At 55.6% G+C, this 22,108-nt stretch overlaps 8 protein-coding genes across 8 annotated transcripts, besides 1 other annotated feature; all 8 read left to right on the forward strand.

Moving 5' to 3' along the window:
* Nucleotides 1-664: 664 nt before the first annotated feature.
* On the forward strand, nt 665-1,582 carry LPMP_321220 (hypothetical protein; the record flags this gene model as incomplete). Its single annotated transcript, XM_010703506.1, has 1 exon — nt 665-1,582. The coding sequence occupies one exon, from the start codon at nt 665-667 to the stop codon at nt 1,580-1,582; it is 918 nt and encodes a 305-aa protein (XP_010701808.1).
* A 598-nt stretch (nt 1,583-2,180) lies between these two features.
* Nucleotides 2,181-2,405: a repeat region.
* A 2,092-nt stretch (nt 2,406-4,497) lies between these two features.
* On the forward strand, nt 4,498-5,484 carry LPMP_321230 (long chain polyunsaturated fatty acid elongation enzyme-like protein; the record flags this gene model as incomplete). Its single annotated transcript, XM_010703507.1, has 1 exon — nt 4,498-5,484. One exon carries the CDS (start codon nt 4,498-4,500, stop codon nt 5,482-5,484), a length of 987 nt encoding a protein of 328 aa, XP_010701809.1.
* A 1,858-nt stretch (nt 5,485-7,342) lies between these two features.
* On the forward strand, nt 7,343-8,437 carry LPMP_321240 (hypothetical protein; the record flags this gene model as incomplete). Its single annotated transcript, XM_010703508.1, has 1 exon — nt 7,343-8,437. One exon carries the CDS (start codon nt 7,343-7,345, stop codon nt 8,435-8,437), a length of 1,095 nt encoding a protein of 364 aa, XP_010701810.1.
* Nucleotides 8,438-9,110: 673 nt separating this feature from the next.
* Nucleotides 9,111-11,111, forward strand: LPMP_321250 (hypothetical protein; the record flags this gene model as incomplete). The annotated part of the gene is made up of 1 exon (XM_010703509.1): nt 9,111-11,111. One exon carries the CDS (start codon nt 9,111-9,113, stop codon nt 11,109-11,111), a length of 2,001 nt encoding a protein of 666 aa, XP_010701811.1.
* An 818-nt stretch (nt 11,112-11,929) lies between these two features.
* On the forward strand, nt 11,930-13,612 carry LPMP_321260 (hypothetical protein; the record flags this gene model as incomplete). Its single annotated transcript, XM_010703510.1, has 1 exon — nt 11,930-13,612. The coding sequence occupies one exon, from the start codon at nt 11,930-11,932 to the stop codon at nt 13,610-13,612; it is 1,683 nt and encodes a 560-aa protein (XP_010701812.1).
* A 709-nt stretch (nt 13,613-14,321) lies between these two features.
* On the forward strand, nt 14,322-15,146 carry LPMP_321270 (proteasome regulatory non-ATP-ase subunit, putative; the record flags this gene model as incomplete). Its single annotated transcript, XM_010703511.1, has 1 exon — nt 14,322-15,146. One exon carries the CDS (start codon nt 14,322-14,324, stop codon nt 15,144-15,146), a length of 825 nt encoding a protein of 274 aa, XP_010701813.1.
* Nucleotides 15,147-15,978: 832 nt separating this feature from the next.
* LPMP_321280 (hypothetical protein) lies at nt 15,979-18,384 on the forward strand (the record flags this gene model as incomplete). The annotated part of the gene is made up of 1 exon (XM_010703512.1): nt 15,979-18,384. The coding sequence occupies one exon, from the start codon at nt 15,979-15,981 to the stop codon at nt 18,382-18,384; it is 2,406 nt and encodes an 801-aa protein (XP_010701814.1).
* A 1,234-nt stretch (nt 18,385-19,618) lies between these two features.
* On the forward strand, nt 19,619-22,015 carry LPMP_321290 (hypothetical protein; the record flags this gene model as incomplete). Its single annotated transcript, XM_010703513.1, has 1 exon — nt 19,619-22,015. One exon carries the CDS (start codon nt 19,619-19,621, stop codon nt 22,013-22,015), a length of 2,397 nt encoding a protein of 798 aa, XP_010701815.1.
* Between the last annotated feature and the right edge of the window lie 93 nt (nt 22,016-22,108).

Raw genomic sequence — 22,108 nt, forward strand, 5'->3', positions numbered from 1 at the left:
CAAACGCATGCATTGGCGGCATGACACCATCCACTGCGTTATCGCGCTCGTCGATCACCTTTGTCATACATCACACTCAAGGACTCGCCTGATAGGCTTTGCACTCCCTCCCCTCCTCCGTTCGCATTGGCCTCTTCTACCTGCACCTCCTATTTGCCAAACCACCTCCGCCAATCCGATTGGGGGGCGCCATGCCTTGTTTATGTTCGCTAGCCTGCACCACCACCACCACCACCTCCCCCACTCTCGCTCTTCCTCAGCCATATGTTTTCCCTATTCGGTGATTTCTGTGTTACCATTCCGACCTCGTCCTTCCTCTCCTCCTCTTTCCATGAATTTGCCGCTGTCTCTTCTTCGCGGGCTTCTGGCTCTCTCTCTCTCTATCGACGTCACGCATCTTTCGTACGCCGCTTCTTTGGAGGTATTTCTGGTTGGGTTGCGTTAGCACCTTCGTTTCTTCTTACCTCGCAGGTGCCGTGAGCATCACTGACCTTCCTCACTAAAGGTCTCCTCCTCCGTGTCAGTGTTACCGCTTTCATTCACGCCTTTGCCACTTTGTCCCTCCTCCGTGACTTGTTTCCCTCGCACTAGACGTGCAACAGTGCAGCCTTTCGCACTGGTACCCCCACCCCCGCAGAGAGACGCACGCGTCTGCCTCTCAGCGATGGACGCGTCGGCACAGCATCACTCTTTGGAGCTAGACCAGGTCACGTGCCCCCATTACTACCACTGTGTGTTGCACGACGTTTCGTTTCAACTCCCCGTCAGGGAAATTGCAGCACGGTTGGTGCCCAACAAGGACTCCGACCTAGTGCAGCGCCTCGCAGGTGCCGGCTGCCGCATTGTTCCGCACCAGCTGCACATGTACAAGGAACCACTGGAGAAGAAGTTTGGTTATGTTTCTTTCTTTATTCGACAAGAGCCGCACTCCACGACAGACGCCGATTACGTTCACCGTCTTGTGTGCGAATGGATTGCCGTCGACCTCGCCTCTCAGCTGGCTACAACGCAATGCAAAGTGCAGCTCTCCCAGCCGCCGGAGTGTCATTCGTCGGAGTCGTTTCTGAATACGTTCCGCCGAAGGTGCCCTCTGCTTGATCCCAAGCTGGTATCAGACCCCATGAAACTGGAGACGTTTATACTGACCCGCGTGCGTTTTGCTCAGCACCGCGGTAATGTGTCGATCAATGAGTTGAATGCTATGCACTGCGACAGCGCAAAGGTCGCCACTTCGGTCGACCATCGGGGCACTGAGACAGGAAGCAGTATGAGTGTCGGGTTGACGGGTACGGAAAGTGAAACAGACAGTGGTGTGCACAGTGCAACTCGCACACGGGACGAACATGTGTGGAAGTGCGTCGGCACCTTCTCAATTGCTGCTCTGTCGTCCAAGGAGCTCGTATGGCTGAAGAAGCAGCTCCCTTCCTTTCCACCGCTGCTAATCACGAACGGTGATGTTAACACGACCCACTGCGATGAGGTGAAGCTAGCTCAGTTTTTTGAGGCCTCGCTCACTCCTCTCTTTACCGTGGAAAAGGTGAAAGGGGAAGCAGGCGTAGCTATCGTGTGCTCTGAGACATGACTGAAAGCGGATGTCCATCGCCTCAGTCGCTTCATTTTTCTTTGTTCTCTGCGGAGCATGTGTGTGTGTGCGTGTGTGTGTCCATGCCTGTTTTCAGGCGTGTGTCGGTGAGTACTGCTGCTTTCTGTTTCTTTTTGTCTCTACTTTGTTATCAGTTCTCTTTCCAGTGCGTGTGCGGCGGATAGAGAAGACGAAGGGAGCGAGTCTGTGCGTGGTGGACTCAGGCCAGGTGCCACCGCACGAAACGGGGGACCTCTCCTCTCACCCTTTTCTCTCTGTGTCACACATCTCGTGCAACGTCAACGAACCAACCAGCCAGCTAATCAAGATATACATATATATGTATATGTATACGTATATATGTATACGGGTCTATAGGGCATTTTGCTTTTCAGTTGTTGCTGTTCCGTTTCGTTACCGTGCGCGTTCGATTTCTTTGTGTGTGTGTGTGTGGGGGGGGGAGGGGGGGGGTGGGCTCCTCTGTGCTGCCGTACACGTCTCTGCTCTCGGCATTTCTTTTCTTTTTTTTTTGGGGGGGTCGTTTGTTTTGTTTTTTCTCTTGCTGTTCCTCTGATGCTCCACAGATGCCGGCTATCTGTGGGTTGTATCTCAGGGTTCAGCACTTCCATCCTGTGTGGAGAAGCCAAGAGCCTGGAGTCTGCCCTCGGGTACGGCTGTGCGTGGACTCTGGGTATCGGCGGACAGAGCTGGACTATCCCTGTACGGAAGAGAGGTGCAACCATGATGGCGTCCGACTCGGCGTTGTGTCAGATATGCTCCACGGGGTTCACGGATTGCTCGAAGCTCGAGGCCCACTCCATCTGATAGGATGATCGTGCGTGCAGTGATGTGATTGCGCACATCTACCTTGCTCGGTATAGGCTTCCCTCCACTCCCCGTCGGATATCTGCCGCTGCCCCCCCTGTACCCTTTCAGAAGAGCAGGCTGTGAGCTCTTTGTGCGCGGGAGTGAGCAGCATATCGCGTAGGGCGAGGGTGACAGAGGTGATGGCAAGGATGGTGGTCGTGACGCTGTGCAGCGTTGGTGTTTGTTTGTTATGTCGGGTACGCGCAGCGGCGTGTTCCAATTCACTGACGCATAAACGCACTGGAGAGTAAAAGAAAAGGAAAGACGTGCGCCATGGGTGGTGGTTTGCCCCCCTTCACCTTCTCTCTTCGCCTCGAATTCACAGGATCGTCGTCAGATGCATGTAGTGGGTAGGGGATCGCGAGACGTTAGCTGACCTGATGTCGAAGGGCAGGGACGGGTCGGTCACGATCTGCATCCCTCCCCTATTGAAGCGATTAATAATAAAGCAAAGTACAAGACAGAGACTGTAGCTCACATGCGTGTAGTCGCCAAGGCGGTGTGAGTCAAATAAACATCGCAACGCTTGACAGTGGTGTACAGCGCGAGTTGAGAGGCTTCTGATCGCGCTAAGTCAAGCACACCCACTAAGGGATCCCCAGATGGATTGACACTTTTATCGCTTGCCCGATACCCACATCTCCTCACAAACAGGCTCCAACTTTAACTCTGATTGGTCTCATTCTCTCCATCTTTTCCTTACTCCCTCTCTTTCCACGAGCCTGTCGCACCCCCGTTGCAGCGATCGTCACTCTGCCCCTGTGCCACCTTCCGCCTTTTCCGTACCACTCCATTACTCTTCCGCACGCTCGCACCCAGTGTCGGCACGCACGTGTACCCATACTGGTGCAACCGCAGCGTCAGTGGTGAGCATCTCCCGCTTCCTTTCTCTCGTTTGGGTTAGCGCACACATCTCAGCGGCGCAGAACACTTTTTGGTTTCCTAGTGGTTTTTCTGGTGGTAGTGTCTGTCTGTTTGTTCCCTCGCTCTCCCCGTCACTGAATCTCTTTCCCCTTGTACTTTACCTGAGCACCTTTGTCTCTGCACCGTGGTCAAGTTCGCCGTGCGTGAAGAGCTAATCCAAGGTCTCTCAGTTTCTTCCTCTTTTTCTCGAAGACCCTTCCTCGTCTCTTTGTCTGTCTGCCACTGACATCAAACGGAGCTTTCCCATTTCAGACGTCCGCCTTCTGCATCGTTGTGTTGTGGTGTGTTTTCGGCATATAGCGATCCCCTACCGACCGTAGGCGCATTATTATCATCACCATACAGGCAAGCAGGCAGGCACACGTGTACATACGTAGAGGTCTGTCTGTCTGTCTGTATAGCGACTAACCAACAACGTCCTTTGGCCCCCCCTTCCTTTCTCCCTTCTCCTCTCTCTGATTCACGCTCGTACAGCGACACAGAACTAAGGCGCCGAATCTTTTCTGGACCATTGCCCTGTTGATAAACACGCGTGAAGTGGGCGCACGCGGAAAGTGGCAACAGGCCTGAGAAGGGGCAGAGAAAAAAAAGTGTAAGGCAACAAAAGAGCCGAAGAATCACTGGCCAATTGTGTCCTCTCCGTATTCCTTTTTTTTCTACTATTCCCTAGATTTGCCTTCAATTGAAGCTTTCGTCGACGTACGTTAGCAATATCGCCCTTGCATTAGAGGATCTTGGGCACTTTGTCGACCTAACTAACGTGGCGTACATGTGCGTCTCTGGTAACATTTCCTCCTCCCTTTTCTCTAGTTTCTCTACGTTACATTGTTGCTCGTTCTTGTTGGCCGTGTCTGTGGAGAACCACGCTAGGCACTTTACTCGTATTGTTTCTCCGCTTCGCTCGCCCCGCTCCTCGTTGCTGCTGCGAGAGGAGTGTCACGCCACATTTCTCTTGCCGTGCCTCTCGCTGTGCTTTGATCGACTTGAAGACTCTCATCCTTTTTTTTTTTGATGTGGTCTGCACATTTCAACGGTCTTTGCTGTTCTCCATCTATCTGGCCCTCACCCCGCTCTTAACAACGCTCTAGTTGTTCTCTTCGTTTCTGACGATTCAGGAAACGATCATGATTTCTATCGAGCGGGCAGAGAAGATCGCGGCAGCGATCGAGCTGCCTGACTGGGTCCTGAGAATGTCTGCATCACTCATGTACAGCTGCTTTGGGCCCTTTGTCGACGCTTTTGAGAGGAGTGTCAAGATGTACTGCTCGGCGCAGTACGCATTTGTGGAGTCGTGGATGCACGCGCACGCCCATCCGTTCGCGAAGCGCCTGCCCTATCTGAACCCATGGCACGGTGTCGCCTCGATACTAGCCTACCTCTGCCTCATCCTCGCCTTTCGCGTGTTGTGTCCGTTCCTCAGCAAGCTCTCGTGCCGCAGTCTTGGGTTGGTGCACAACCTCGGGCTCCACCTTCTCTCCTTGTATATGTGCCTTGGCCTCCTGATCAGCGCGCGCGCCGCAGGGTACTCGCTCTGGAACAATGCGGCCGGCACCTCGCCGGCTGAGTGGCGCATCGCGAAGCTCATCTGGCTATTCTACGTCTCGAAGGTGGTGGAGTGGTTGGACACGGTCATCATGCTGTTAAAGCAGAATCACCACCAGGTGACCTTCCTGCATGTGTACCACCACTCGACCATTTTTGTGCTGTGGTGGTTGGCGACACTGGCCGCTCCGGCCGGCGAGTCGTACTACAGCGCCATGGTAAACTCTGGCGTCCACGTTGTCATGTACGGCTACTACTTTCTTACGCTACTTTTCCCAACCGGCAACGTCCGCAACGTCTTGAACAGGTTCAAGTTTGTCATTACGAAAGGCCAAATGTGGCAGTTCTTCTTCAACTGTCTACAGTCGGCGTACGACCTTGTGTGGGTGCCGCGGGAGAATCTCAAGTATAGCCCCGCCCTGCTGCAGCTCCTCCTGTGTTACATGATCTCTCTCCTGGCGCTTTTTGGCAATTTCTTGGTAAAGAGCAAGAAGAAGCCCTTGCGCCACCACCACGTTGATGCTGCGACCGCTTCAGCCGCAAAAAGGGACAGGGCGGCGAAGTCGTAGGGTAACTGTTTCGACAGAATCAATCTGAAGGTGCGGGAGACCATGGTGCATGTGGAGAAACTGCGGAGGGAGCAGAAAGCACAAGTGAGGCTGGCGCTGCGCAGGAGCAGCAACGGAAAAGGGGAAAAAAGTGGTATTGGCGACAACAGCGCTCAGCCGATGATCACCGACTCAATCGTCTGCAGTCCATCCAGGAGCCCGTGACTGTTCGAAAGACTTGCGGGGAGGTAGGTGTGGGATCATTTCATCTGCAGTAGCTTTCTGGTGTCGAATATTTTTCCATCATAGCTACACCGCACCTCTCGCCAAACAGAGTGTTTGATTTCCGCTCTTCTTTTGCCAGAGAGAAAGAGATGGAAAGCTATCAAGGCTTTCGACATTGCATCGATGAGTGCGTGTATGCATTCCCCTTTAACTTGCAGTGGCCACCGAGCAAAGCAACGTGCCTGTGCCTGTATTCAGGTGTGTGTGTGTGTTTTCCACACACTCACAGAGGGCACGCACGCTTACGTAGCCCCAAACGATGCGCAACGGTACGGATGCGCCGTGTGTTTCTCCTTTGGTACCGAATGAGCTTCTTTTTTTGTTTCTTTGCGTATTTTTTTTTCCTCCCTTCTGTGATGACTCGCGATTTCGGCTCTCTTTTTCCTGTATTCTCTTCGTGTGATTTTTCTTTTTTTCTCTTCTGCGCTCTCTTTACTTCGTTGGCGCCGCCTTTGCTGTTGATATTTCCCTGTTTAGGGAGGGGAGAGAAAGAGAGAGAGAGAGACGGGGAATCAGGCGCAACAGGCTCTGGCATATCTCCGGTGTGTATGTTCTTTTCTGCTTTGAGCTTCTTTTCCACATGCGGTTGAGCGGTGGCTCAGTGAGGGAAGAGGACTGCGCTAGTTTGTACGTCTTGTTGGTCTTGCATTTCCTCCTGTTTCCTTATGTTTAGTGTTTGGAAGAAGGGCCTCCGTAAGGCATCGCTTTTGGGTCAACCGTCTCTCTCTCTCTCTCTGCAGGGCTCTCTTTCGTGTTTGTTTTTTGCTGTCGCTTGTGGATGGCTGGTACGATTCACTCAAGTAAAAGACGTAGTGTGCACTGCAATGGGTGATTGCAGATGCCAGGACCACCTCGTGTGTGTGTGTGTGTTGCTCTCCTGGGGCTTGTGCCGCACGGCGAAGGTGCCTTTTGTTCGGAATCAACGCGTGTGAGTAACTGGTGTGTGTATGTGCATAATAGAGGGCTACTACACCTTATTTCTCCCCCCCCCCCAGTGGTTTGGATGAGCCGTTTCTTTGCTTTGCATCTTTTTGTTTTTGTTTCTGTAGCCGATCCTCAGACTGGTCTGTCGTTCTTTCGAGGTGTGTGGGGGTCGGGATCGCCCATGCACGCCCACTTTACTAACGGTGCATCTCTCTTTTGTTTTTTAAACGACTTTGCACTCTGACAAACAGAAGCAACCAAAAGTGTGAAGGCTGGTTCACACACACGCACACACACACGCAGCAGCGCATGTCTCACCTGGGCAGCAATAAAGGGAGGCTCGCAGACAAATGCTCGTGGCCGCCTCTAGCAGCTGACTGCGTTTTCATGGTCGGTAAACCGCCCTCCCCCCTCCCCCCCGCCATCCACACTTCACCAGTGCGCCGTTTTCCTGTCGCTGCTGTCTTGGATCTGCCGCTTTGGGGGGGGGGCATATATATGCACATGAATGAATGGGGCGCCTCCGTATCAACTCTCTGCACTTTCTCTTGAAAATGTGTGCTGTTTGCTGTTTTGTGTTTTCGGCCTCTTTCTAGAACGTCAAAGAAGAGCAACCCCACTACGTCCTTGTGCAGTCCGCACTCAAAGGCGCCTTTCAGAACAGGGCACAATGAATTTATCACCGACGATTACCCGGGTACACGTCAATGCAAGCTGGGGCTTTCACATTCTGGATGCTGGCGCACCTCCCGCGATGATGGCCACATCGATGTGGGTATGTGTGTCCTTCAGTGTTGCAGTACTTTTTCTAGAGGTGCGCCCCGCCGCAATACGCCGCGTCCGAGCTTCGGCAGTGCACGAGGCTGGCGTGATCACGGATGATGTGCAGAGGTCTGCGCACCCTCGCTGGCTGTGGCGCCTGCTGATTGCTGTATGGACATGCGCGCTTTACGACCTGGTGTACCGAACCTGCAGCTGCTGTGTGCTATCGCCCCATATGCTTGCTCGTCGTCGATTGCTGCCGCTGGGAAACAGCTTTGTCTGGGATGGACTGTGGACCGAGTGGGTGAACTGGGTACGCTTCTACATATTTTGCACGCCTTTTGCGACCATGTCTGCGGCGACACAACCCAACTCATGCGCAGACTGGAAGCTTCCCCTTGCTGGCGCTCTGGCCTATGACCAGTATCCAGAATACGCAGCGTTGAACTTGAGTCGCCCGCCTACCCCAGCTGAGGTGAGGCGCTACCATAGCGTGTGTCTCGCATCGCTTGCGATCACTTGGATAGCGGTGGTGGCTCTGCACGGGCAGTACACTCTAGTGCGCCGTATCTTCTCTGGCGCACTGTTGTCTGGTACGGCGAGTCCCGACTACCTTGTAGCTCATGAGCCAGCGCGCGTGGAGGCGGAGGCGGAGGGGCAAGCAATGTGTACACACAACTTTACCACAGCACTTGACGCCGCGGAGGCCCCGGGTGACGATTCGTGGGTGGACAGTCCTGAGGCTATCGCCGAGGAGGCACGTTGGTTACAGCAAGACGAGCAGCTGGGTCTAGAGCAAGGGTTAGGGTATCGAGTAAGCGTGTCTGCCCAGATTACTGCTTCGTCTACTTGGCATATTCTGTGGCAGTGCTGGCCATCGTTTGCGGCCGCCGTCTACGCGACGCTCTACGCCTTTGTTGGCGGATTGCCACTTCTCATGATTCTCCTCTTTCCTGCAGCTCTTTTGGTTCTCTCTGTCATGACGATGCTCGTCCCGGTGTGACAGGGAGGAAGTAGGGTATGAGTGGCGGAGTGGCTGTTCTCCGAAGTGGTGTCCCCTCTGCCGGGGCCTCGGATACGGCCCTCCACGTTCCTGTGCTGCTTTGGGTCCTCTTTGTCGCCTTATCCGTGTTGGATGGTGTAATTCGCACTTTCTCGCTGGAAGGCGTAGTCATGCCGCATCTGCTAGAAGGGGGTCATAAGAACAAGAAGGAGAAGGAAGAAGAGAAGCGAATGGAAGCACAGAGGGCCTCGCTTCATTCTGCACAACGAAAAATGCAGAGGAGGGAACCCTCCTCGAGACACATGCGAAGCGACGTGCCCACAGGTCCTCTTCACGTCCAGGTGCGTTATCGCACCACGCGGAGAAGGTATGGCTCCCTCACATTCGCTTTGGTCTACACTGGAGCGGCTTCTCCCAAAGTGCTTCAGGGCTACTTTCCCCCGTTCTGTGCTGACTGCTTCTTGGGTTGCCTTACTTCCTTTGCTCGCCATATCCTCGTAACCATTGTCCTTCTTCTCGCACAGCACACCAGAAACCCGCACCTGCGGTGAAATGACCTGTGTCGTATCTGAAATCGGCGACTGTCTTGTTCATATTTGCTGAGGGCACATCCTGCGCACTCGCTCGCTTCCTTTTTCCTTTTTCCTTTCCTTCAACCTGGAACACCACCGCCATGATCTCTGACGAGCCGTCGGCACTGAGCCACGCGCTTCAACTGCTGCTCTCGCCGCTGGAAGACCCTTTTCGCCGGTTCCTGGACGTGTGCGATGACGTGCACATGCGCGATGCGAATCGCAACACGCTGCTGCATTGGGCTGCTACTGTTGGAAACGTCGCTGCCGCGTATGCACTACTTGAGCATGGCGTCGAGGTGGATGCTCGCAACGTGTACGGGGCAACACCGCTGCACTTAGCTGCCGCCTTCGGGCCGAACGTGGGTGTGATGGGCCCACTCTTGATGCGGTATGGTGCGTCGTTGACCACCAAGCTCACCTCCCGGAGTGCGACTGGAGTAGAATCCCTCCTGGCGTCCCGAGACTTAACTGCTGGGTGGGCCTGGATGTGCGAGCTGAACACATTGCTTGTGCAGAAAAATGACAGTAACGTCTCTCTATTCCGCTCAGGTGGCTCATCGAACTTTCCTTCGGCGGCGTCAATCAGAGCCATGCCGCCACTGCTCTGTGCGCCGGAAGAATTATGGCAACTCAGTCAAGGTCAGAGAAGCTCGATGCAGCGCGCATGCGCCACAGGAAGCGTAGCCACCATACCAATCCCACGCGCTCCAGATAAGCGGCGGCTTGTGCATGACGGTGCCGCCGGCCTTCTCAAGCAGAAGCAGTCAGCGAAACCGCCGCTGTCGTACTGCGTATCTATGGCAGCTGTGTCGTCTGCCACCGCTGCCTGTCCGACATCCCTGCAGAGCGCCACGAAAGGCAGGGAAACTGTAGTTGCGTTCTTTGTGTCGCGTGAGGAGACGGGGCGCATCCAGCTCGAAAAAGAGCAGGTGGAAGCACTTCTAGAGATCTACATGCTACTCTGTCCTCCGCTCTTGCCTCTGCCTGCCGTCATTGAGGAGGAGGCGGTGTTGGCTATCGACAAGAAGGCGCTTGCTTTATCGCCTTTGGTTCACCCTGCTGGTTTGGAGTGGCGCCCCGACGGTGAGGATTTTTCTTCAGGCTTGATCGGCTTCATCGTCGCGGTGCTCGGCGAAAAGTGCGACACCAAGGGCGGTCGTCAACTCCTTGTGCAGTACAACGAGAGAGCTCAACGCGCCGGATCAGACGACACCCGCGTCGCTGAAGCGTGGTGCCCCTTGGACTCTGTTGCCCATGACCCCGTAGTGGTCGCCTACATTGACCACTATAGCCGGACCTACGTGTTGACAAACTCGGTAAAGGTGGAAGTGGCTGCTACGCCGTCCATCTTGAAAGGCGAGGGCGACACTGGCGGCCCGCTGGACACCATGGAACGGGATCAGCTTGAGGAGCAGCTGCGGATGCTCCCGCGCAGGAACCTGTCAAGTCGAGAAAGCGTCTCGTCGCTGTTTGTCTCCCCCAAGTCGTCCAACTCGACCACGTTGAGTACAAGATGTCGATCGGACAGTGCATGTTACCTGGAGAGGAATGGACGAGCAGCGGACGCGCTGAGTTCCTCGGACACCGCTATTGGGGCCGACGTGCTCGCAGCGTCACACGCGCAGGTGAAGGGCGAGGAAGAGAACGGCTACACCACGTGGGTTTTTGCGCAAACGGATCTGCACGTAGGCAGTCCTGCGAATCCGCGATGGTCAACCACGGCCCCATCAGCACCGCCGCCGCCGACACTCCGCCAGAATTGTGCGCGGGCGACGCAAGACGTGGCCGCCGGTGCACTTACAAGTCACGCTCGTGCGTCTGGGCGTTCGAAGCCCGACCGAGCTGACGCTTTTGTTCCTGTGCGCCACCGCTTCTCGCTCGACACGGATGGGCCGGTATCAGGCGTGTCCTCGACAGTTGACACGCACGTGTCAGCCAGCTCCAACCACAAAAGCGCCAGCGAGTTCCTCGAAAAGGACGGACGCCAATACTTGTCGGAGTCGCAAAAGGCAATGTACAACAGGTTTCTGCGTGACTCAGCGTTGCAGCGACTGCAGACGCGGCAGACGCGACTCTCGTCACGTGCCTCCGGTGCTTAACATGCGACTCATAGAAGGACTGGCACACACAAGAGGAGAGCTTTACCGCATATACACTGGTGTCAGCTCGTGCTATCGATCCAGACTCATCTCCACCAGCTGTTCGACCTTTTTTTTCGGATGCACATTCCTATTTGTCTGCCTGTCCCAAGGACATGACCTTTGTGTGTGTGTGTGTGTGTGTTCCCTCCGCTTCTTTGTGGTGTCGCAATCGATGTACATAGCACACCTCTCCGTTATCCATTCCGATTGTTTTCGCTAAACGTTGTCTCGATGCGTGGACGTGTCATTCAAACAGAAGCACTAAGACACGGATGAGGATCACCAACTGTTGCCTTACTGGCGTCACCTCGGGATCGACGTGTTCCCTCCCTCCCCCTCCCCCTCCCCCTCATGTGAATGTTGCTGCTGCAAATGCCAAACGAGGCTTTCCCCTCTGCTCTTTTTCGCGTGTCTCATGGAAACGCCGCACGGTGAAGACCCTCTATTGGTCTTCGCACACACGCACGCACACATACATACGCACCCAGCTGCACGCGTAAAAAAAAAAAAACGAAGAAACATTGAAGATCGACTTCCACTTGCGTTTTCTTGTACCTGCACTTCTCCTTGTTGGAACGTGATTGCTACACCGGACAGTAAAACCACTGCTGCTGTCGCTGCTGTTGTCAATCACTTTCTGCACTCCTGGGCTCTCTTTCCTGCTCCCTACGTTCCCCCACGCACCCCCCCCCCAAAAAAACGCCCTATATTCGCAATGCCGAGGCAACTCGAGTATGAAAGCGCCTCATTGACATCGCCTCACGGCATGTAAAGGGATGCACTCGAGCGCGTTGCGAGCTGGCTCTATGAGTGCTGTACTCCGCCAGGAGCACCTGCAGCAGGCAATTAAAGAGAAGCAGCTGTGCGAGCGGCGGCACCATGCGTGTGCTCTGATGTTGCGGAAGCACGACCTGGTGGGCGTCCTGGCGCCGAGAGGTCTACCCGAACTGCGCATTCAAGGGTCGCCTGCGCAAGTACGGAAACCACACCCTACAGTCTCCCCGATGCCGCTGCCGAGTGACCTGGGATCACCAGAGAGCATCATCTTTGCCATCACATATGAACGGCGCCGTCTTTCTTCTCAGAGCGTGCCCGTGAACTCGGACAACGGCATTGCCGCCCTGGTAGCACCATCAACGCCTTCTCAGAGTCGACTGTCTCCCTCGAAGGAGTTTGCGACTCGCCTGTCTCGTCTGCACAAAGCCGCTGCGCTTGGCTTGGCAGCTATTCAAGGCCAGTGGTGTGACTCCTTGCATGTTTCACCGATTGAAGCGCAGTCCTCCGCTGACAAGGCTGATGCCTCCTTCCCTTCGTATCTCAACGGCAGCTCCGCTCTCTTTGGTGATCGCGGAGAGGTGAGCGGTCTTGGCTGTTGTGAAGTGGAAGGTGCTCGCCACGTGCGGTTCTCGAGCCGAAGCCCGCAGGTTGCCACCTTCTCAGTGGAGCGGCCATGCGTTCCGCGACCGGAAGGGTGGACTGCGACGGAGTCTGCGCCGGCTGCAATGCCGGAGACGCCGCCGAGTGAGGTGGCAAAGCTGATACCTGGCCCAGAGCTCGACTTGGTCCAGAGATCGCCATCTACTCATCGAAACTCTAATTCTCCGTGGGTATCCACTCTCGTAATGAGTCCGTGTGTGGCCTCGCCGCATTCCACGATTCCATCACCCCAAACGAGTGTCATTTCCTACCTATCCCGCATCGAGGAGCTGCGCAGTTCTTTGCTGGAGGCGCCATGGAACCCCTGCCAGAGTAACCGCAGGCTCAGTGATGACGCTCGCCTGCCAGCACAGCCGGTTCAAATGCTGACGATGGCGGAGAATCCGTCGGGGATGAATGAGAAACGAGCGACGAATGGGCAGGATGTGAGGGAGAGTGCTCCGGCACCCCTGAGGCAATCGACACTTGACCAAACACGTTGCCTGGGCGAGTCTGCCGGTGCGGCCGCTGTTGGCATCACCTCCCCGACTGCATTCGGTGCAGTGGGGTTGATTGGACCCCTTCCACGTGGCGCGTCTCTTACTCCAGCTATGTCGGAGACTTTCGAGTGCTTCACAGAGAGCTCGCCGATCTTCCTGCGCCGCCCCGAGCGGAGGCCCGAAGCACCCACTCAAGATACCCGCCTGTCGCCTCTGTTCTCGAATGTCACGAACCAGCTCACTGAGTCATCCACGCCCCCGCCACCGAGGCCGCGTATGCCAGGTAAGAAGGACACCCTGGTCACCCACAAGGCGACGAAGAAGTGCGTACGCTTCCACGAATCTGTCGAGCGATCTGACAAAGGAGGCACCAGTACAGCATGCAAGCGTAGGCGTTCTGAGCGACGGGCCGCGCAGCCCCCTACTTCTGCCCCTGCCGTAGTCGGTGTGCCGATCATCATGGCGGCGGAGTTGTGTTGCGAACAGGAGGGCTTTGGTGCTGGCATCCTCCTAGCCTGTGGGCCAACACTCTATTTTGATTGAGGTACTCCGTCCACGTCCCTTTTTTTCTTTTGAGGGCGGGGGGCGGGGGAGGGGGACTGGTACCACCGTGCTGGAATGACGTACCCGAACGATTCTGCTATAGTGCTCTCTCTTTCTCTGTACTGATGTTTTACTGCTATCTATTCAGCTACCAAAGAGATTAAGCTGACTCCCACACCCTGGAGTTATACACGAGAGCAGAAAAAAGAGGAAGTTTTGTACTTCTTCTCCATGATCAAGACAGTGTGTACTCTGCTAAGGTGAGTGCACAGGACAATTCAGCGATGTAGGGGAACAGGAAGCGTGCAGTGACGCCCACGTCTCTTTCTTTCGATGCTTTCGTGGCCTAACAGAGCGCCTGAACTATTGGGGAAACATAAGCTAGCCCAAGCGAGGATGTCTCCCTCTCTCCATTGGCGTACACGGGTTGCAGTGCTGTGCGAGTTTACCTTGTTTGATCATCTCCCTCCTCCTCGTTCTCCCTACTCTTCCTTTTGGTGCCCACGACAAACACCGTTGCATCGTACTGGCGCAGCTCTTATTCAATATTTTCCCCACTTTGTTCGGGTCTCTATTGTTGTTTGTTGGAGAGCGCAACAACTTTTTCGTTGTGCGCCGGTTCTGCTGCTCGCTTGTCCGTCACACGTGCCGTGTGCTCAACCTCGCTCCTTTCTTGTGGCCCCCCTCCTTTTGCGCTCCTCTGTGCACCATGTCCACTGTCGGTGACTTGTCCATCACTGTGCGAAATATCGCAGAAGATGTGAAGAACTTAAAGGCCGCGTACGAGACAAAAAATGATTCCCAGTGCATAGCGATTCTCTCGAAAATCAAGCGGCGTATCATCATGTTTCCTACCTTTCTGAACCCTGGTGCCAGCAGCAGCACCCGGAGCGAGGAGTTGTCGCTCGCGCGCACCTATCTTGAGCTGGGGGTCCTTGCCTCGGCGCACCAAAAGGACCTTGCCTCCTTTGAAGTATACTTCAACCAGCTGCAGCTGTACTACAGCGATATCGGCTCCGATGAGCTGCCCGAGTCACCACAGTACCTGATGCTGCTCGGCCTGAACCTCATCCGACTCCTTGTCTGCAGCCGTATTGCCGAGTTCCACTCAGAGATGGAGAAGATCCCGTTTGCCACTCACGGCTCGAACCTGTACATCCGCTTTGCGGTCGGGCTTGAGCGTTACTTGATGGAGGGTAGCTACAACAAGCTTCTTACCTCACGCAAGAAGGTGCCGTCAAATGAGTACCTGCCTGTTGTGGAGATGCTCGAGCAGACAGTGCGCGACGAGGTCGCCAACTGCATTCCTGAGTCGTACAAGCAGCTGTCCATCCCAGCCGCTCAACGAATTCTAATGGTGGATTCGGAGACGAAGGTGCGCGAGATCGGTGCGGCGCGGGAGTGGACGTTGTCGGAGGACGGCACACACTTTCTCTTCACACGTGAAGACGACACCCTGAAAAGGGAAATCCCCTTCAGGGAAATGATCGAGCAGCACATCAACTTTGTCGCTGACCTGCAGAACATTGTGTAAGAGTAGTGTACTGCGGGTGTGTAGATGTGTGTGAGTGTGTGTGTGTGTGTGCTTTTTGGCTGAGTGTGTTGCCAACGATGCCGAGAAGAGGACGGTGCCGTGGGACATCGTTCAGTCTACCCTTCGCAGATGGTGTGTCACGTATGGGTCTGCGTGGGTGCCGGTTTTTATGAATCCGTGCTGACCCTCGTACAGCGCTCCTTCTCCCTCCTCCCCTCTCCCCCCCTGTAGGCGCAGATGTTTCGTTATTGTCGTTGTTTTGTGATACCGGTGCACACGCAGCTGAACGTAGTGCGTCGTCAGCTGCGCCAGTGTCGAGGTGTATGAAGAGTGTCACAGTGGTAGCGTGCATTCCATGAGGAGTCCCTTGACGAGTGTTTTTGAAGCGGGTGCGGGCTTCGTCGGCGCATGTGCTGCTGGATTGCACGTACACACAAGCATGGAACCCACTTTTTGAATCTATGAGAGGTAGCCAAGAGCTCAAGAGAAACAGCACGTGCTCAGTGTGAAAGAGGGGCCACCGCTGTGCTTCTTGAGCCCCTTCTCTTCTGCACTGACACCGTGCCGCCGGACTCGTTCATGCCCCCCTCCCCGTCTCTCTCGTTTTCCTCCTTCGAATCTCACAACCATTTGCCCCCTTTGCCTCAAACATCGGTGTGAAAAAGAAGAAAAACACAACGTTGTCCTCCCAGCGAGCACAGTTACTTCGTGCTGTCGGTTTGTCGTCTGGCCGCTACTCGCTTGCTGCACAGCAAGCCCGCACACAACATGCATAAAACACATACAAACAACACGAAAGATTCAGCCGCACTTTTGGTGATTTCACGTCATCATGTATCTGACCAAGCGACCTCCAGCGGAGCTGATCATTCGCCGTCCCAACGGCACTGAAGACCGATTTCTCCAGCCGACTGCGGCAGTAGTCGAGCAAGCGGCGTGCACCGCGACGAATGACGACCACGACGCGACGTATCAGGTCGTGATGGAGTGTGCGCCGTACACGGCGAGTTTCAACGCTCTCCTCGCCAAGCAGTCGGTGCACGAGGACTCACGGCAGCTGGTCGCCCTGGTCCATCATCGCATGCACTCCGAGGGAATTCCCCTGAACACACAGACGTACAACCTCCTTATGAAGCGCGTCGTCCGTTTCACTGATGGCGCCATTTTTACCCTCTACGACGAGATCAAGAACGAAGGGCTCAAGGAGAACAGTAGTGTGCGGCCGGACATGGACACCTACATGCTGCTGTTCCGCGCCTGCGAGCGCAGTGCGCTGTACAACCGCACTTTCGTGTTCTACCAGCAATTGCGAGAGCAGTTTCGACTAGTGCCCGAGACGGCCGTGTACAACACCCTGCTGGGGTACTGCGCGGCCGTCCGCGACGTGGCACAGGCGACTTTCCTTGTCGAGGAGATGAAACAGCTCAACGTCCCGCGCGACGTGAACACGTACAACTGCCTGATGAGTGTAATGGTAGAATCAGCGCCTTACGCGGAGACGCTGAAGGTGTTTCAGGAGCTGCTTTCGCTCAACTTGAGGCCGTCGAATCGGAGCTACAACACAATCCTAAAGGCGGCGAGCCGACATAGCGATTATGACCGCGCCTTCCAGCTCGTGGAGGAGATGAAGAAGAAGGGCCTCATCCCGGATATGGAGACGTACAACTACCTGATCAGCGTGTGCGAGCAGCGGATCGACTACGTGCGCGGTACCAGCGTCTACTCTGCAAAGCGCAGCACACGGGAGCAGATTCTTCAAGGCTCCCATGCCATTGCCGAGCTTGTCATGACACTGCTGCGCGAAATGCGCTCAATGCAGGTGTGTCCAGACACCTACACGTACAACAAAGCCCTCAGCATCCTTCTCCGCTGTGAGGACGAGCGGGTGTTCGTTGTGTATAACGATATGGTGCGGCACGCCAACGAGATTGTTGACCACTCTAGCAGCGTTGGTCGCGCGACTTCAGGACCGTCGCGTGGATTGGGGATAGCCAGAGGAAGTGTCAACGAACCGAATCGCACCGATGCCGGGACACTCTTGGAAGATGCACTTCAAGCAGAGGATGAGGAGGAAGTCGGCAACATCCGCAGCACCGCTGTTCGACCAAACCGTGAGACGTGGCGGCAGATGATCAAGGCGTGTTCGTTCTACCACCACTTCACACTCGCAAAAGAGGTCAGCGCGGACATGCGGAGAAGCGGCGTGACGCTGAGTGCCTCACTGGGGCTACTTCTTCTAGAGGTGTGCTGTGCGGCGAGGGACGTTCGATGGGCCGAAGACCTGTTGGCGGAGCTGAAGGTGCGGGGCGTTCTCATTGATACACCACTCATGAATGCCTTCCTCAGCGTCCTCTGCGCAGCAGACGCAGGGGAAGTGGTCTTCACCGAGTATGAGCAGATGCGCATGGGCATTCACCCAACAAGTGCGTGGGCCGACACCGACACGTGCAACATCGTATTGCGCTACGCCTACACAAAGCCTTGTAAGGCCACATTTGCCGAGAACCTCTGCACAATGATGGCGCAGCCCTACTCCACCACAGCCGCCAACGAGGAGACGTTCTGCATTCGGCTCGAGGCTCTCACAGACAAGATGAATGTGCCGATGGAAAGTGTCATCGCCTATGTGGAGGATGTGGTGCACAACTGTGATGCTCTCACCACCGCCTTCTATCACTCTGTCCTGCAGTTCTTCCTCGTTCGTGATGATGCGCGCATTCAAGCTTGGTTTGACCGACTGAGTACCGAGCACGGCAATGCCTCCAGTGCCAGTGCCTCCGCTGCAGATGTGCAGTGCTACACGACTCTGATGCAGTACTACCTTTCTCACGCGCAGTACGATATGGTGAAGCAGCTGTTCCACAAGATCCAATGCAGCTCGGCGCTAGAGGCGAACGCCGAGTGCTACCATGTGCTTTGCGAAGTCGCCCGCCGACAAGGCGATGTGGCGGCAGTAAAGAGGGCGTTTGACCAGGCCCGCGTGAGCTGCGTTGTGCTAGACGTGCATTGTTACAACAGCATCCTGAAGACCCTAGTCGAGCACACGGACGCGTTTGTGTACGATGTGCTCAGCGACATGCAGAAGAACCGGGTGTCTCCAGCGGAGAGCACGATGGCCGTCTTCATCGCTGACGCGCACGGGCGCCAGGTTTTGGCGGAGGTCATGTCTCGTGCCCTCTTCTACACACCACCACCGCCGATTGTGCTGGAGAAGATGAGGGCGTTAGGTGACGAATGAAAGGGAGGAAGGAGCCAAGGTGCGCTTCACAGTTGTAGGGGAAGTCCAACACAGGAGAATAGGTGGGGATTGGGAAGCTGAGGAGGTGCATGTGCCTCCTGCTCCCTGCTGCACGCGTCTCCTGGCTCGTGTCTCCGGGTGCACAAGATGATGTACCTTTTTTTTGTCGGTTAAATCTGCCTGTCTGTCTGTGGGTGGAGGGAGAGGCTTGGCTATTCATGTACAGTAGTTGTGCGAGAAGAGAGCTACACTAGACAACAAAACAACTCCAAGCACTGCCTTTGGTGCTGGGTAGAAAAGGGAGACGGTGCGACCATGATGTTTCGTGGCTAGTAGGGGTGGGGGAGACATTTTTCCATTGGGGTGTGGGCGGTTACCGTGCTCGTCAAGTCAGCACGGGTACCGGCATGCCTCACTCACCTCCTCAGCTCTGTCTTTTTTTTTTATGTCTGATCGTTGCTGCTGTTGTTCTCGGACGTACCGGCAGGCCTCGTGCGTGTGCCACTGCGAGGGGGAGGGGGGGAGCGGCCTTCTCTGGCGGTCGATCCAACTGGGAAAAAGGTAAAGAAAGGATCGAATGGAGAGTGGAAGAGGTAGAAAAATGGTGCAGTTCACGGCACTATCCATCCCTTTACCTCCTTTTCGTTCGCTCCCCTTTTACTCATTCCCACGCCCCATACCCATCATCAGAAGTGTTGCCGGGTGCAGGCATGCTGCTCGACACAGAGGAGCGCACATTTCGAATGCGCCTAATCCTCTTGATCTGCCACATGTCACCCACTTTGTTCCTTTTTTTTTCGTCTGTGCCCCTCTCCCTCCCTTCACCCTCTCTCTCTCTCTGTCCATGGCTCTCTTGGCTGCGTTGTGCCAAATACCAAAGACGCAAGGCCGCTCGAACCCCCCCCTTCCTTCCGTGTCTTCATTTTCTTTTATTTTTTCCCTTTTCGTGCTCGCCTGTCTGTGTGTGTGTGAGGCCGTTTTCACATACGTTTTTTCTATTTTTCTGCCTTTTTTTTCCCTTTGCGTGTGTTGCGTGTTTGCCTACAAGGAGGGCTACTGAAGACGCGCCTCCCAGTGTACGCACCTCGGCCTGTACACTGTGCACCCACAGCAAGAGGAGGAAAGGTATGGGGAGTCCAGCTGCTCCCTTCAGGCTGACACGAAGCAGGAGCATCACTACTTTGCTGATCACTCTTTCCTCTCCACCTACCCACCCCCCTGCCACCTTCGCGCCATGACAGAGGCGGCCGGCGAGAGAGGGCGGCTTACCTTTAAGGGTCGTCGGCGCTTGCAACAGGAAGTACAGACGGAGGCGTCCTTTGTGCCATCTTGCAGCAGTCTCGAGTACGCGTATGATCCGCTGGCGAGCGAGCAGTACGAGAACCTGATAGAGCTGCGACAGATGATCCAGTCGTGTCTGACCCTCGTCGCCGGCGACGTCTACGACGTGGTCAGCTTCAAGGATATCCTCTACCAGTTGGAGAGTGAGATGCCATCGGCACTGCCTGTAACAGACATGCTTCTTCTCTCCTCTCGACTCTTCCGGCGCACCGCAGAGCTTGGTCGGCTGCTGAGCTGCTTCTTTGGCGTCATATTCGCTGATGACCACAACGACGAGCACTTCCGCTTCGCTGAGGTGCGTCTGCTCCAGCACGAGATCCGGGAGCTAAAGCAGCAGCTGAGCGCGTCGGAGGGGGAACGGAAACAGCTGAAGGAGATGCTGGACAGTGTGGGTCAGGTGGCATACGACCACGGCATGGCGGTAGAATTGCTAGAGACCCACAACAAGGTCCTCAAGAAGCAAAGCATTGCCTTGGAAGACCAGATGGCGGTGCTGTTTCATCAACTCAACACGGGCCTGGAGGGGGACTGCAAAGCCTCGTATCGGCAAATGATGGGGGAGATGAAGCTGCAGGAAAGCCTCAACCCTGCACGCATCACATTCCGGCAAACTATGGACAGCCTGAGCGAGCAGCTCCGCAACTCACGCCGCCTTATCACGGAGGTTCGGGAAGTCTTACTGAGCTGCAGCCAGGGAAAGCGCACAGGCGAGGCGTACGCGACAGTCGAGCCAAGCGTACGATTCAAGCTCAAGATGCTCGAATCGAGCTTTCAGCAGCTCATGGGCCGCTTTACGGCAGTGAAGGACACGGTGGTCGAGACAGCACAGGAGCTGATGAGTGCACTGCAGGAACGCAAGAAAATTCTCTACCTCTCTTTTCAGCACATTCGCCTGTATGACCTGCAGAACGCGAAGCTGCGCAACGCTCGTGCCATTCTCTCGCAGCTGCAACACAACACGTCTGAGGTGATGCGTCGCATACACGTCACCTTCCCCAGTGGCAATATCACCTCTGTCGATCGCTTTGGCAAAATCTGCACGCAGCGCTGGCATGGTGGATACACGCTAGCGAAGCTGCGCGGATACAAATTGACGGAGCAGCAGCAGCAGCAAGGTGAGGGCGAACTTGCTGAACCTGTACGAAGCAGCAGTGCTGGCCGTTTGCTGAGTGCGGGAGCAGCACGCCTGCTACCTGGCCTGTCGGAGTCCCAAATTATGGCAGCAGAGAGCGAGATGGCGGCACTTGAGGTAGGCGTGCACAATACCCAGTCGGCGGCGCTACCGCAGCCCTTTGGTACAGGAAACAAGCGGGTATCCCACTCTGGCGTCATCCTCACACCCGGTCGCACCTCAGCCCCGCCGAGCTACGCGGGCTCGAAATTGGCGAGCACGAGGGAGTCAAATAACGCAGTTGACACGCCTGCAGCGGATGTCGCACCCACGAGCATGCAGAGTGACGACCGCGAAGTGCTGCCGTTTGACTGCATCTCAACCTTTCTCAATTTAATGCACAATGTCGACGTCGACATGGAGGAGCTGCAGCGCGCCTTGGTGCTGGACAACGAGATGCGTGCCTTCCTCAAACTGCTGACGCTTTCAGCGTCAACGACGCCACGCGCGGACGCGCTGGAGATTGCTGGCGGCCTCACCGGGGACGCGGCCTTGCTGGAGCGGCGAGAGTACAATATGGAAATGGCCTTGCAACCCACTGGTAGTCGCCCGGGCGGCGCCTCCGGCGCAACGTACAGTGTGTCTGTCGGCACAGGTCTTGAAAATCTCACGGCACAGGAGAACAACTCACTCTCGTCCTCGTTTTCCAAACTGGGGAGCCGGAGCTCGTCGTTAGAGGGGCGTGGCGGCTCTCGTGGCGAGAATGCCTCTTCCGAGGCTGTGCTGTCTCGCCAATCTGTACAGCTTCAGCGCCAGCAGAAGCAAATTACCAAGATGCAGGAGGACTTCACCTCGAAGATCGCCTTTCTACGGCAGGTGTACGAGGCCCGCATCGGCGATCTGGAGGTGCGAGAGACGACGCTGAGCAGGCGGCTGGGCCAGGCAGGGACCTCTCCCTTGCAGCGAAGTACCGGAGATGGCAGCAACGGTCAATCGCCCTTGCTAGGCGGGCAGTTCGAGGAAGAGCGGACCGTACCTATGAGACAGGGTGACAAGGAGAAGCTGACGAAGCTGAGAAAGATCTGGAGGCAGTCGAAGCGCAAGATGCAACCAAATCGAGGTCTGCGCGAGTCCACGGCTAATGAGCTGTTGCACACGCAGGAGGAGGACAAAGTCTAACTAGACGGTGCACATGCGCTTTGTATCTGCGTCACGGTTGAAAACTTGCTCCTCTGTTTCTCCCTTAGAGCACGACACTCCCGTACATGCAAA

The sequence above is a fragment of the Leishmania panamensis genome (assembly GCF_000755165.1).
Source record: "Leishmania panamensis strain MHOM/PA/94/PSC-1 chromosome 32 sequence".
NCBI classification, from domain to species: domain Eukaryota; phylum Euglenozoa; class Kinetoplastea; order Trypanosomatida; family Trypanosomatidae; genus Leishmania; species Leishmania panamensis.